Below are 16,174 nucleotides of genomic sequence, written 5' to 3'. Positions count from 1 at the left end.
TGTCCCCACAAGTTATCCTTATCACACATCTACCTTCCCCTTCTCAACTCCTTAAAAAACCTGTCTATACTAGGCACTTGTACTTCCTCCTTTTTACTCTTTTCTTGACCCTCTGCAATCTGACTTCTGACCTCATCATTCAATTGAAATTACTCTTTTCAAAGTTATCAATTCTTTCTTAATTACCAAATCTAATGATCTTTTTTTTTTTCTTTTACTTCATCCTTATTGGCCTTTCTGAAGTAATTGAAGCTTTCTTCCTCTAGACCCTCTTTCCTCAATGGGGTATTTTGTGATTTTTCCTTCTGCCTCTTTGTTAATGCCTTTTCAGTCCCCTTTACTAAATCTTCATCTCTATCATGCCTCCATATGTTGTTGTTGTCCAAGGCTATGTCCTGGGCCCTCTTCTCTTCATATATATATATATGTGTGTGTGTGTGTATGTATATGTATATGTATATGAGATCCCATAGGTTGAATTATCATGTCTAGGCAACTGACTACAAGTCCTATGTAAGCAACCCCAGTATCTTTCTTGCACTTCAATCCCATATCACCAACTACTCATTAGACATTTAAACTGGATGATCTTTAGGAATATCAGACTCAATATATCCCAAAGAGAACTCATTATCCCCCCCCCAAAAAAAAACCAACCTTTCATGCCTCTTACATACTTCCTAATTTTTTTTTTGAGGAAACAACCACAACCTTACAATCTTTTAGGTTTGCAACATTCATGTCAATTTCCTCTCCACATACTCAATCATTCCCTATATCTGTTATTTTCTCTTCTTTCCCCTCCAAAAACCACTATTCTAGTTTGTGCTCTTATAGCTGATCTGAGCTGTTACGGTGGCATCCTATTTGGTCACCCTGCCCAAAGTTTCTTCCCATTCCAAACCAGATTCCACATAGCTGCTGGGGTGATTTTTACAAAGCACAGTACTAATGTCACAAATCTACTCAATAAGTGACTGTGACTCTCTATTATCTTAGAATCAAATAGAAACTTCTGTTTAACATTGAAAGCTTTTTGTGACCTGGACCATTTCTAGACATTATATATCACTCCCCTCCATCCACTCTATAATCCAGCCAAACCTGCTTTTGTGCTGCTCTTCAGATATGACACTCTAACTACCATCTCGTACATGTTATTGGCTACCCTCAGTGTCTATAAAATGGTCCCTCTTCACTTCTGTGTCTTGATATCCTTGATTTCACTCAAGACTCAGCTTAAGTGTGGCTTTTTGTACAACTTCTTTCCACATCTACCCTCAGATTCATTTCCCCCTTCTCAATGGGTTGTGGATTGGGGTCCCAGAACAACTGGCTTTGTGACAGACATTGCCATTCATATCACTTGGATAAGCAGAGAGTTAGCAACCATAATCCTTCTGGAATGGAATCCTGCCAGACCTCATCATCTGCCCTGCCACTGGACCCTAAGGACCACCAGGCATTATCATCTTTATTTTTCCTATAACTCCCTCCTCACTCTTGGGCATTGCTTTCTGACATGCTGATGCACCCTGTCAGGCCATTCCATTTGTCCTATCACTGCCCCTCCATTAAACAGAGTCTCCCTCAATTAGAATGGGAGTTCTTTGATAGTTGGTATTATCTTAATTTTCTGTTTGTATCCCTAGTCCTCAGCAAAGTGCTTAGCACATGATAAGTACATGATAAATGCTTTTCCATTCATTCATTTATTCATTTATTTCTCTTTCATCTCCCTGATATAGTTATTCCCTCCACTGTTGCACAATGCAACTCATCATGCTTTGTCCATTCTAAGCAGCTCTTTTTCTACGTCCTTACAAATGATTACCATGCCAAGTAACTACAACCTGCTGATGGCCTTCCTTAAATTATCCTGACTTTGGGAGTTTAGAAATGTAGCATACCAACTACCTGATATTTTGCTTTCTTTTAATCTAATAACAACAGCATTAATAATAACTCATTTCTATAGATCTTTACAATTTACAAGGTGATCCCTCATAAAATTGACATGAACTATGCAGTATGAATTAAAAGTAAATCAAATGCTTACTCAAATGATCATCCTTTTTCTGATGAGGAAAGTGAGACTCAAAGAAATAAAATAACCTATCCTTATGCCAGGTACATGAAGACCTCTGGACTTAATGTTTAGGCTTTTGTCCAAAGTTCTTCCCATTCCATATGCTGCTCCTCAAATGTAATCAAACATTGCAAAATGGGCTCAAAGTTTTGAGGCACATTTCCCCCCTGAATTTTCTATTAGATCTTCATCCAATTTATTTTTTTAACTCCCTCTAAATTGATATAAAGAGACTTGTGATGGCTGTAAGTCTGATATTTGATTTTGGTTTCTGGAGGGAGTGGGAGGAGAAAGCAGCTTCTGCCTTCCACATTTTTCCCTGGTGGTGAGCTAGCATCCAATCTATGAGTCAAGTCCAGCGAAACCTTCTGTCTGCCCATAAAGGAGCAGACGGAGCCCTGTCGCTTGCTTCCATGCATGTATTCACATGATCCCTGGCACCTCCAAGACACCAATGAGCCAAACACAATAGGTTCATTGGTTGCTGCTGGGTCACCAAAGCTGAGATGCCAGAATCTGATCCATGATACTTGTCTGCTTATGTTGACAATATTTTCCATCTTTGTTGAAATCAGTCTATTTGTAACATGACTTATGTTACTCCAAATATATATATATATATAATATATATTATATATACATATATAATATATATGAATAAATAAATCATCTGAATATAATTCTGTAAAATCACATTATTAAAGTACGCACTGCTTCCAACCCAGTTTGATTAACAGTGAGATCCAGCCATGTTTGATGCCATCTAAAAAACCACAGTTTACCAAATAATGAATGCTTATGATTTTCTTTTATGCTTCTAAAAGGTAATTAATGAGGTAATGAAACATAGTAAAAAAAAATATTCTATTTCTGGAGTCAGGGGACTGACTTCTAATCTTGATTCTGATACTTATTATTTGTATGACCTTGGGCAAATTGCTTACCCTTCCTTGACCAGTTTCCTTACCAGAAAATTGTAGTTGGTAGAGAAAGACATTGGTTTAAAGGCCTTTGAAGTATGTTTCAGCTCTAAATCTTACACAAACCTCAGAGGAAATCCCAAGTAATAATACACAGGCATATATATATATTCATATGTGACCTATATTCATTTTGATATGAACTAAGAATTGGACAGAACACAATGTGGTACATTGGATAGAGAGTAGACCTGGGTTCTGTGGCCCTTGGCAAATCACTTAATTTCTTAGTGTTCTAGGTCACTCTCTAAGGCTATAAACTTCAGAAAAGTTAACAGAGGGAATTTCTTGACTAGGAGTTCTCTACATCTCACCCCCCAAAAATATCTTGGTACAGTCCCTTCTAAGATTTGGAAATGCTATAGTAAGAACCCTAGGAAGTGACCCATAAAGCATGTGGTTGCTTTGGTTCTATCCTAACTCTCCCCAGGTCTTTATACTATACCATATCTTCACCAAGAGATAGAATAAAAGGTGTTTCTCTACCTCTGCCCAGCTACAATTACCAGTACTGTAGAGCAGCCAAGTGACTCTGGAGATAGCTGGGTGTCTGCCAAAGTCTCTGAGAGAAGCTGCCAGAGGGGGTGATACAGGGGTTCTCTTTCCCCTGTGCCTAAGAAGACACATTGCTAACCCTCCTCTACTCAGAACACAAAGTGCATACATTCTCACAACAAGTTTCTCTTATATTCCAGTTGAAGCAGACAATGCATGCATTTTTTCAGGGAAGTAGGAACCCTTGTTAGCATCTTCTTGTAACAAAAGATGAAGTTCAGATTTTGTCTGAGGCATTAACTGATGAGAGAATTCAAGTCTTTAAGTAAATTATTGAGTACCTAATAAATGGGAAGGACTGTGCTGGGTGCTAAGGATATATAGTTAAAGTCAAAACAAACTCTACTTTCAAAGAACTTACATTCTACTTATGGACACCATGTGTCCATGTTAATAGAAAATTAAAGAGATACAGAAAGAAAGCAATTTATGTGTGGAGAGTACCAGCAACATGGAAATTGAATCATGATGAACTTCCTTTAGGAAATGTCATTTCAGTTGAGCTTTGGGGGAAAAAGCTATAGCCTCTATGAGACAGCTTGAGGGCTCAGTAGATAGATCACAAGATGAGTCTGAATCCACTTTCAGACACTGACTAGTTGTGTGAGCCTGGCTAAGTCACTTAAACCTGCTTACCTTCGTTTCCTCATCTGTGAAATGAACTGGAGAAGGAAATAGCAAACCATTCCAATATCTTTGCCAAGAAAACCCCAAATGGGGTCACGAAGAGTCAGACATGACTGAAATGACTGAAGAACAATCTCTATAAGGCTGAGATGAAGAGACAGTGCTTTGTACATGTGACAAGAAAGCCTTCATGGAGATGGAAGAAAGAATTTTGTGTACAAGGAATAGTTGGCAGGTAGCAGGCAGGTAGTAGAACAGTGTAGATGGAGAGTTTATGAAGGAGGCTAATATCTAATGAGTCTGGAAAAGTAGGCTGGAAGCAGACTTTGCAGGACTTTAAAAGCCAATAGAGGAGTTTTATATTTTGTTTGCAAGAGAAGAGGGTATCAATGGAACCTGATGAGCAGAGGAATAATTTTGTCACATCTGTACTTTAGAAATATCACTTTGGTAGATTTCTAGGTTCCAGGACCAACAAGGTGGCAGGCTAGACATTTTCAGCGGTTTCCACTAAATCTCAAAAAATGAGTAATTACGTACCAGATATAGAGCAATTACAGTTGAAATCACATCAGCATGATGTTGTGGAAAGAATGATAAATTTGGATACAGAGAACCTGGTTTCATATTCTAGCTCAGCTACTTGCTGTTGTTGTGTGTGTGTGTGTGTGTGTGTGTGTGTGTGTGTGTGTGCATGACTGTGGACAATGACTTCACCTGCCTCACACTGAGTGTCTTCATCTATAAAATTAAGGAGCTGGATTAGATGACCTCAAAAGTCACACTCTAAATCTAGGAATTAGAGATAGAATCTAAATCTAGAATACAAGATGCATGCTTAAAATGTAGTTCTTTTATTTAAAAAAGAGAAAAAAAGGTATCATACTCAGTTGTGGATAGAATGTAGGGTTTGGAGTCAGAAAGACCTGATTTTGAATACTGCCTCAGACACTTGCAACATTGTCACCCTGGAGAAGTCATTTCACTTCTGTAAGGGGAGCTGACCACCACACCATCTGGGATGCCACACTGACGGACATCAGGTAAACTGAGTCTGGTGCAGGGAAGGGTGAACAAGATGGAGCTGGAAGGGATGGCCCCACCCCTGGTTTGTGTTTGTCACTATAGTTTCAGCTTGTGTTCATTATTATAGTTTCGGGTTTGTTTGTGTGTGTTACCATGGTTCACTGGGCTGGCTGGCAGAGACTATATAATCAGAGTGCTTGCTTGAATAAATCAGAGTTGCTTCATGACCCGCTCTCCCACCTCATTCTTTTACTCGCGAGCTCCACAGGAAGACAAGCAGCCTGCTGGTCAGGCATAAGACTTGTTCCTCTCGGTGTGCTATGCCGTTACCATAGCACACTTCTGTGTCTCAGTTTCTTCATCTGTAAAATGAGGATAATAATAGCTCCTCTCTCACAGGGTTGTTGTGAGGATCAAATGAGTTAATGTATGTATGTATGTGTATATATATATATATATATATATATATACATATATATATATATATATATATATATGTAAAGTGCATTGTAAACCTTAAAAATATTCCACAAGTTCTAAATATTATGTTTATTAAAGAGACAGATCTTTTTCTTACTTTTTTAATTACTTTTCTAAATAATTACAAATCAACATGGATGAATGATAATCTCTCTTCTAAATATCATGGTGCTTAAGCAGATGTTGGGTGACCTTCATGCTAAGCAAAGGGAATAAATGTATCATATATCAAATTAAAAACCAGCATTTCAAAACACATACATATTGCCCAAGAAAATGCTACCCAGAAATAAACATTAAATTATATGATTTGATTATTAAATTATTTTTTTCACTCACAGGACAATAGAAACTATTTCCTTTTAAATCTATAAATGCAAGAGATACTTGTCAAAAAAGAAAATCCTTCTAGTTGCCTAATGAGAATTCTGCACACCAAACAAAGTTACATACAGAGATGTGCACATGTACACACGCACACACATACATGCACACACACTTTGCAAATGCATGAACACAAATTATCAATGGGGATATTTCATTGATGGAACACTCATTCACAGTTTCAGACATTGCATTCTTGAAGCACCTGCTGAAAGATGCTTTTAAGTCCAAAATATCCCATGGACAGCTCTCAAAATAACCAGCTTTTATGACGTTGACTTCCTCCACCATTAGTTAAAGTGGAATTGAAGCTATCAGTTTTCTCCACCTGGTTCCCTCCATTGCAAACCCTCTCAGTCACTACAGACAAGTATGTCTCTACTGTTGCAATGAGACCCTGACTTTTTTTATGGTGGGATTCAAATTCTTGCTAAATTGTATAAAAGAAATGATTTCCATGAAGTGATAAAGGTGGGGATGAGGAGTAGAAAAGTATCAAATAATTTCAATAAACATCTCCATTTAAATACTTACAATGAGTGTTCCCATCCTTGCATACAATGTGGTATTAGTAGAATGAAAGTGATACGTGAAATAAGGACAGCCCTCCAGATTGATCCATTTCTCACATTTACTAGTAATGTGACCATGGACAGCTCACTCGATATCTCTGAGATTGCTTCCTCTTCTATTAAATGGGGACAATACTTAGTTGGATTTTTATGTATTCACAATGCTTTCCAAGCTTTAAAACACTGAATAAAGATTATTCATCACCTATTATCTCCGAGTTCTCATCTTTTTTGATGAGGATAAGTTAGAAATGGTCCTGAGACAAGGTGCTCTCCTGCTATTATCCTTTCATATTTAAAATTCTATAGACGACTCCACTTAATAGTCAATAAGTATGGATTAATTGCTTGCCATGTGCTAGGTACTGCAGCAAATACTAAAGGTACAAAGAAAAGCAAAATGTGAAGATAAATATTTGGAAAAAATAACTGTTCTTTATAGTTGAATAAAGACAGTAGATAATAAGCTTGTCATTTGTTACCTCACTAAAAGCACCCTTGACCGGTAGGGAACAAGACAATAGGACTGATCTCATCCTTTCCAATGTGATTTTTATCTCCTCTGCTAGATCTCTATATTTTGAAAGCTTTTTGTTCCATGTAACTTGGTTGTTATGAGTATTTGATATGATGACATCTATTCAACTTTAAAATTTTCTGAGTTTTTATTTATTACTTTTATTACTATTTTTCAGGAAAACTTGGTCAAAAAGAAAAAACATTTCCATTCCTTCACTGACATAAATCTTTTTAAAATTTGTATCCTGTTACCTTCCCTGGAAGTCTAGTAGATTGTTAAGTCTACTATTGTTAAGGCTCATATTGGACACAGAAAAATTATAGGTCTATTAAAAGGCCTAAAAAGCGTCTGATGGCTATTTGAACTGGCAGCTGGGACAATCAGTAAAATCATCAGCAAAATCTCCTGACCTTTGTTCTTCAGTTCAAGGTCAGACTTAATTACATAGGGGTGATGCCCATACCTATTAATCTCTCATTATTCCAAGGACTTTTGATGAAATAAACAAAGTAATAAATTAGTGAAAAGCAATATTCCAACCTCATGTGGGAGCAAGGGCTAGTAATTTCATTTTAAAAAGATAAAAGTCTTCATTACAGGAATTCAGGAGGTTCTATGGAACAGCTGTTGGACTCCAATGTGGCTCACCTGGGAGATCTCAGGAGCGTAAGGCTGAAAGCATCAACTTGGAATGATAATAACCAAAGTACTGTAGCTTAAAATTGCCAGAAATAAATGAAAGGAAATTGACTAATTCTACCTGACTTTTCATGAAGCCAACATTTTTCAATCTCATGAAACCTTTGAGATCCATATTCTCATTTTCCCCCCTCAGAACAAGATTTCAATTAATGATCCCTCCAATTCATTCTTCTAACAAAACTCTTTCCCTTCTCCCCAGCAGATCCCCTTTTAATGATCAACATGAAAATGGTCTCTCACTTGATCTGATTGCAAAGCACTTGTATTCCCCTTAGGCATTCCACTTCATGTTACATTTATCCATGTGTTAGATTGTAAGCTCCTTGAGAGCAGGACCTATCTTATTTACCCTTACATCTGCTCTAGCTGTGTGGCAGAAGTCATTGAACTTAGTGCTCCAACAAATCTGAGATTGTTAAGTGCTGATCTACATTCCTGGTGGGAGTGCCCATAAAAAAGTTCCCCACATCTATGCCAATATGTCCCCATATTTTTTAATGCCCCAGCACCTCACACACTACATGGCACACAGGAGGGAATTAGTGATTATTTTTTGAGTGAACTCAAGAGTATAGTTAATAAAAGAATATCTTATTGACATCTTTCTAAAATCACTTTGATCTCCAATTATATCTCTTCCTCTTTCCCTACCCTGAAGACCATTCCCTTATTGGAATGAATCAGGAGGGAAGGGAATGTCACAAACTAACCAATGTATCAACCAAAACTGTTAAATTAGGGTTTGATCTAGATAACCAACGGGGTATTTTCTAGCTCTCTTTCTTGTAAGTTTTTCCAAATATCTTAAGAATTGAGAGACACTTCCTTCACCTACTGGTACATCTGACTAAATTGGGCTGTTTTTCAGGGTATGGTTGAAGACCCACCTGCACAACTTTGCAAGGGGAAATGTCCCCCTCTATTTTTACATTCTTATATTTTATTTCTATAATTTTATAAGAATTTTAATTCTCTATTCACAAATGTTTAGAGTATCCAGCAACCAAATGGCAAGGTGCAAGATTGGTAAAGTTTATCCCGTGGTTTGCCCTTAAGAAGTCTAGTTCATCACAACATATTTGGTTATCATGGTCCAGCCACATACCCCCAGAGCTGCAGAGGTTGCTGATAGGAGATATGTGTATAACAGAGCCTGGGCTGAGGATCAATTTCTGTGTCAACTGACTCCAAGAGCTAATATTTAGGACTGGCCTCTCTCTAACCATATGTTGCCTGATGTAGATATTTTATACTAAGAAGTAACTGAAGCCTTTGGAGTTATGAAAATATCCACAGGCAAACGATACATTGAGTGAAATCAAGCACATTGGCTCACCACTATTTCTAGAACTGGGTGAGATTCTGGGACTGTAAGTGCAAACCTAGGCTTCAGGCAGGTACATGGTGCCAACCACACATCTGAAACACAGGAAATATGCTTCAGTCTTGACTCAGTAATACCACAACCATCCTCCTTCTAAATCACAAAGCAACAAAAATTTGAATTCTATGCAAATAGATGCAATCTTGATCTGTGCTCAATTTATCTACGGCCCTTAATATGGACAAGGACACTCTCAAGTCCCTTCCAATACTGAGATTCTGTGACTCAGTATATATCATGACTGAAGACTCTGCCTAATGTTTGTAGTAGGCAATAATAATTAACAAATTCATTTTAAAATCACATAAATGTTTTCTTAAAAAATTATTGATAGCTTTTGGTTTTGCCTTTTTCAAATACATCCCCTCTCTCTTCTCTACTCAGAATTCTACCCCTTGTAACTAAGAAGGAAAAGGAAAGAGGGACAAAGATCAGTGCGGCAAACCTTAAATGACACATTCACCGTGTCTGAAAATATATGTGATGCCCTTCTCCCACAATCTCCCAACTTTGCAAAGAAAAGAAAGTACATTTTTTTCCAGCATCAAGGTTGGTGGTTATATTTACAGTGTTCAGTTTAGAGCATTAAAAACTGTTGTGAGCTTAAAAAACCAACAAAAGATGGGTTTTTACATATAATAAAACAGAAAAAGAGGATAGTACAAGAAAATACCAATCTCAATTATAGACAGCTTGCTTTTCTTTTTAAGTATATAAGAAAAATAGTCGATATAGAATACGTTCACCCTGTGACTTGCAAGGCTGCCCTGCTTGTAATCCTTGTTCCTGGCCTTCTTTTCTCTTCTCTATATTTACAATCTTCTGTTTGTTGTTTTTTAATTAGATAGGAATAGCTGTGCCAGCCAAATGGTTAAAGAGACACCTCTTTCTCTCCCGTCAGCAACTAAAAATTTCCTTCCCTTGCAGCCCTGTTCTCGAAATGGTGATCAGCTGGGGACTTATCCCCATTCCTCATTTTACTCTTTTAGTGTTGTTTAGTAGGAATAATGATGATGAGATAGGCAGCAATGGAGACTTTATTCTACTCACTTTTCCACACTCACTTCTGGGTGAATGTAAGGCATCAAGGGGAAACATGAAGATAAAGAAGAGACAGAGGACAATGAGATATGCAAGGGAACAGGAACATGGAATGGGGAACTTCTGCCATAAGGCACTCTGGCTATAAATGACCTATCACTTCCCCTTCCCACTTCTAACACATTGGACTAACAAGGTTCAATTCATGGCAGCCTAGGAATTAGAATAAAGAAGGTAGCTATTGAGGGGAAGGAGTGACAAATGAGTTGTTGAAGTGGTAGATCATGGGTTTCAAATTGGGTAAGGAGGCAAGTGAAGCTCTAATAACTGACAGCATATTGGGCAATTGAGAGGAAGACAATATAGGATAGTGGAGAGAAGCCTAAAATAGAAGTCGGCAGATCTGAGTTCTAGTTCAATCAGTCAGCAGGCATTTTTATTATACATGCTCTGCAGGGGTATACTTGTAAATGTTTAACAACTGGCTTCCAGGAAAGAAAAAGAAGTATGCCTCACCCACTTTTTAAGTTTAATCTGCATTATTAAAATTTCCTCTATCACTTTACATCTAGGCAGTCAAGAAAACAACAATAAACCAAGCTCTGATTTATAGCATTTACTGATTTCCAAGGCGTAGACACTCACATTGAAAATTTAGCAATCAGTTTTTGTGAGTAGACTTGAGCTAGCTCTAGACCATCTATGCTCCTTTATGTACTAAGTGCTCCCACTCTACCACTAATTTTGTGATCTTGTTCAAGGTTACAGCTTCTGTGATCATCAGTTCTAAAGTTTGATGAGTGGAGATGATAATGAGACTCAGGAGTGAGGGAGCAGGAGAGATGAAAAGAAAGGATCTTGTGATCAGGAACAGCAATTTCAGAGTTTAAGATGTTGGAGGTAAACAAGTTCTAAGTGATGATCATGCCAATGGGTAGCTGAACCAAAATTGAAGTAGATGAATCCAGAGTTGAGGATTTTGAAGAACTGTGAACCTAAGGTTTTAAAAGGATCACTCATGTGTAAATTGAAGTTGCCCCTAGGAGGATGGGGTGAAGAGAAAACTCGTGTGAATCAGTTACCTAGTCACTCAAGATGGTAAGTAAGTGTGTCAAAAATCTTCAATTGATGAAAGCAATGGGACAAACTGGACAACTGACACAGTGATTTGCATGTATTATTTCTTGGTCCAGACTATAATTTCATCAACAGAAAATGTCCTGGTGTGGAAACTCCCTCTACTTATGCAAATTAACAACTTTTCTCTAACTTTATAGTCATGGAGGATTGGGTAAAAGACTAAGATGTTAAGTGATTTGTTTGTAGTCATACCTCTAAGTTGATATCAGGGGGATAATTTGAATCCAGGTCTTCTTGATTCCAAGGTCAGCCCTCTATGCATTTTATCAAACTGCCTTGCACGTGCTGGCCATTAATACATTAATTAATAATCTATACAGAGATATTAGTGATTAATATGTATTAATAATGTTAATGATTTATATAGTACTATTAATTAATCTGCTTCTTGAATTAGGATGCGATGTGTATAGACAGGAAGACTTGGGTTCAAATCCCATCTTTGACATACACTGGCTTTGTGATACTGGACAGGCTATTTAACCTTTCAGGGTCCTGGACAAGGCTCTCAGACTCAGTTCCAGTCCATTTTCGAACCAAATTGAATCTATAACATTATTTTGTGGGAAAACATGATCCAAGCTCCAAAATCTTGACTTAAAAACCAACATTTGGAATACAAACCATCAGAAAGTGGGACAGTGACATAAGGTAGACAAAAATAGTTCAGTCCTTATTTAGAAAAATAAGAGAACTGTGGGTAACATTTACTTGTTTTTCTGATAAGAGAAGGAAGTTAAATTCACATATTAACAAATCACTTACCTGCCTATCAAATTGGGCGTATTGACTGCTTAGACAATAGATTTTTTTTAATTCCGAATTTCTCAAAAATATCTAAACAACTCCTCTCAAATATTATTAGTAATGAAAGCAATGTGACCTCCAATTAATACAAACATACATGTTTACACATGCATACCAACATGTACACACATTTGCACATGCACACATGCACATAATTATCCCAGAAGTCTTTCTGAGCCACCACCTCTGACAAAGTTCACACAGGGAGAATAGTATATATTGTAGGGAATAACACCAGCAGCTTGCTTCTATGCTCAAGAAAAACATTGTTCTTGGGAAAGCACTTTTATTTGAACATAAATAAGCTCCACAATGAATCCAGAATTGATTCCAAATAACTTAGATTAGTGCCATTTTTATTTACCTGTGTTTGGACTTAGATAAGATGCAGAAAGAAAAATGATCCAAAGGAGGTACAATAAATCCATCAACATCTTCCAGCTTTAATTAATAGTATAGAGATAAAACCCTCTAATTATTCTAGTGTCATCAATCATTATTGACTCAAAAATTAATAAGCTATTCCCTTTGAATAACTTTTGCCTCAGCTTACTGACTTCAAAACTATGTAAAGCTAGTAAGATAGCAGAGTGCCAAGGAACTGCTAAATATAATGTCTGAGACAGAAAAACAAATCCTCGCCATACACCATTTCTTCAGGTTTATCCAACAACTATTTCCCAATATTTCATTATTTTTATGTCTTAGCAGCTGGGTTCCCATTTTTCTCTCCTTTAATACCTAAGTCAATGAAAATACTACAAAAGAAGACATTTCATTATAAGGACTTCATTTTTTCCCCCATGGGCATTATCTCAGACCCTTCTGGTAAGTGTTCTCCTGATGATTGCCTACAGGAGTGAATCAGTTAGCAAGGAAAAGCTTCTAATGGCAGAAAAATAAAATTTTGGTTTCTAATCCCCAGTTCCTTGTTTGGGAGATTCCTAACTACTTCTTCGGTATAATACCATTCCTTTATTGGTATTTTGTCAATTCATTGGTAATCACACCTAAGACTACAATGAAATTTTGCAGGATTTTAGGCTTCACTCGCCAATCTACCATTCTAATAGCCAAAGGTAATGCATTTAATAATAACTGCATGCAGTATCAACAGTAGCAACCAATATTTCAGATAGTATTCTATTTCTCTAAACAGCACTGATGCAAATTATATAGAAGCATAAAGTTCTGGAGGAAATAGGTTAATTTCCCAAAAAACCTTCAACTCACTCAGATTTTCCCAGTAATGGTCCAGGAGTAGACCTTTAGATTCTCTGGGAAGCATAGACAGGTCCCTCCAAGGTCAAGGCAAAGTTAAACATAATTCAGATCAGCGGGCCACTGGCATGAAGTCAACACCGAGAAAACACAATGGTATCTTTTGCCAAACCATTAGCTAGACAAATTCAGAAGGCTTTAAGAATAAAATAGCCAAAGCATAATGAAATTCAGATCCATAGTCACACTTGGCTTTCCCACAGAATTGCCTAATATGACACATTACTTTATATAAATACATTATTGGATCTCATAAAGCACATTGATTTTCAGTTTACCACAGTCACTTAAAGGGCACATAAACAGTTTCAAAACACAGCTAATTTGATTAAAAACAATTCTTACCTTCTTCTGGTCTTCTAGCTTGTGACTTACTGGATTCTTCCCATGTCTGTTCATCTCTGAAGATAAATCCATCACATTCAGTCCCTGCCTTTCAAAATGGAATCTCTTCGGTAAAACAGCAAACTAATCCAAGATTCAGGGGCTACAAAAACACAGACATGCCACTTTTCCCATCACACGCATCTTCTGAATTTCATCAACTCCAAGCAATGATTAAAAAATCCATGGATTGAAGAGAAAAAGTAAATTTTGCAATTCACTCCTGGGGCCTTCCAAATCAGCATATCGTTTTTAAACGTTGAGTCTTCAAAAGAGAAATCCAGGAAAGATTTTAGCTTCAACTGCTATCTTTTTCTTCCACCACAAGTTTCCATTTTAAACACCCATCAAATCGTTTCAGTGAACCTGTTATTTAAAATATACATAGCATAGGATTAATGCTAAGCTTTTTGAAGTTTGCAGTAAAATTCATTTCTCCTTTAAAAATGTTATACTAATGATCTTTTTCTCTCTCTCTCACTTTCTTGTGATCCAGGAGATTTTATTTTTTTAATTCATAATTTCTCAAAAATGACCAAACAACTACCCTCAAACATTAGTAATGAAGGAAACGTGACCTTCAAGCAACACAAACATACATATTTACACTTGCACACAAACATGTACACACAACTCCCCAACTCTTCCTTGTAACAAGGAAATACAATCAAGAGAAACATATGAATGCATTGGCCATGTTAAACAAGAGAATCCTTAGTTTTATGTCTATAGTCATAGATTCAGATAAAAAGCTGCAAGGTACTTTAGAGGTCACCCAATCCAATCTTGTCATTTAATTTGTTTTCAATTTGAAAGCACTTGAGTTCAATTTCCATTCAGGTCTTGCAATTTCAAAGACAAAAGTAGGTGTAGGGACACGTATATATATAAAATATATACATATATGATATATACACATATATCATATATATATATTTGAGACATAAATGATAAATACGGTGAACTAATAATAGAGTATCTGAACCACTGTTCTTTTCCTCCACAATGGTCCTGCAGCCATTAGATTCAACACAGTAGAGTCAACATAAGAAGAAGCTACATAAAATATCCAGGAGTTTCCAAAAGAATACAGGTAAAAAATCAAAGGTAGGCTACACGCATGCACACACACACACACACATATGTGAAATCAGAAATCAATGTTTATAGTAACCAGTGATAAAGTGTTTTATTTTGGAGAGACAGTGCAGCAGAGTGAATTGTCACTGCAATGCTGGCAACCAGGGGACCAGGGTTCCCTTTTATGCTTTTCTAGTTAATATTCTGTAACCTTGTACAAGTCAATCTTGTTCAGCTGTTTCAGTCATATCCCACTCTGCATGACCTTCTTTGAAATTTTCTTGGAAAAGATACTGGAGTGGTTTGCCATTTCCTTTTCCAACTCATTTTACAGATGAAGAAACTGAGACAAACAAGCTTAAGTGTCTTGCCCAGTGTCACATAGCTAGTAAATGTCTGAGGTCAGATCTGAACCTAAGAGGATGAGTATTCCTGATTCCAAGTGTAGTGCTCTATCCACTGAACCACCTAAGTGCCCACTACATGATTTTACAGTCTCTCCCCATTCTAAATCTCAATCTAAATTTAAATATGTTTCTCAGCTCCAAATCTAATCTAAAATCTATTGTCTTATTGCCTCCTGCACAAGGGCAAACTGCTTCCAGAAAATATTTAGAATGCATAAATATCCTATGAGGGAGATCTGACTTAACAGTCATTCATGTGAAGGAACATTAAGTGGTTTTAGGTGACTTTGAATTTAATGTGAATTAATAGCATGAAGAAGCTGCCAAAACCAATTCAGTATCAGGCTGCATTAGGAAAAATATCATGTTCAGTAGAAGGGAGGTAAATAATCTCACTTTGTTATTTTTACTGGTAAAACCATATCTGAAATGTTGTGTTCATTTCTAGGCACAGAATGTTAAGGAAGGATAATAATGATAATGCCAAATCAGAATGCATGTAGAAGAAAGTGGCCAAGGTGTAGTATCTTGAAATAATACCATGTGAGGACCATCATAAAATAAAAGGGATATTTAGAGAAGAGGAGACTTATTAAGGACAGTGTCTTTGGAGAAAACCAACATGTCAACAATGGATGTTGTGTGCAAAGAGTGACCTCATCTTACATGGTTCCATAGGACAGATATAGTAGGTAGATGGATCAAGGGAAAAGGT

At 36.8% G+C, this 16,174-nt stretch overlaps 1 protein-coding gene across 2 annotated transcripts in view; it reads right to left on the bottom strand.

The window, feature by feature from the left end:
- Window positions 1-16,174, bottom strand: part of NAV3 (neuron navigator 3) — a 1,098,252-nt gene that overhangs the window by 754,233 nt on the left and 327,845 nt on the right. For both annotated transcript variants that reach the window (XM_072655445.1, XM_072655444.1), the window contains one exon: window positions 13,934-14,338. In XM_072655445.1, the coding sequence (XP_072511546.1) occupies window positions 13,934-14,005 (72 nt within the window). In that variant the 5' untranslated portion in view covers window positions 14,006-14,338. The remainder of the gene's footprint in view (window positions 1-13,933; window positions 14,339-16,174) is intronic.

The sequence above is a fragment of the Notamacropus eugenii genome, chromosome 3 (genome assembly GCF_028372415.1).
Source record: "Notamacropus eugenii isolate mMacEug1 chromosome 3, mMacEug1.pri_v2, whole genome shotgun sequence".
NCBI lineage: Eukaryota > Metazoa > Chordata > Mammalia > Diprotodontia > Macropodidae > Notamacropus > Notamacropus eugenii.
Note: the sequence above shows the minus strand (reverse complement) of the source record. Positions and strands in the feature narration are given on the sequence as shown.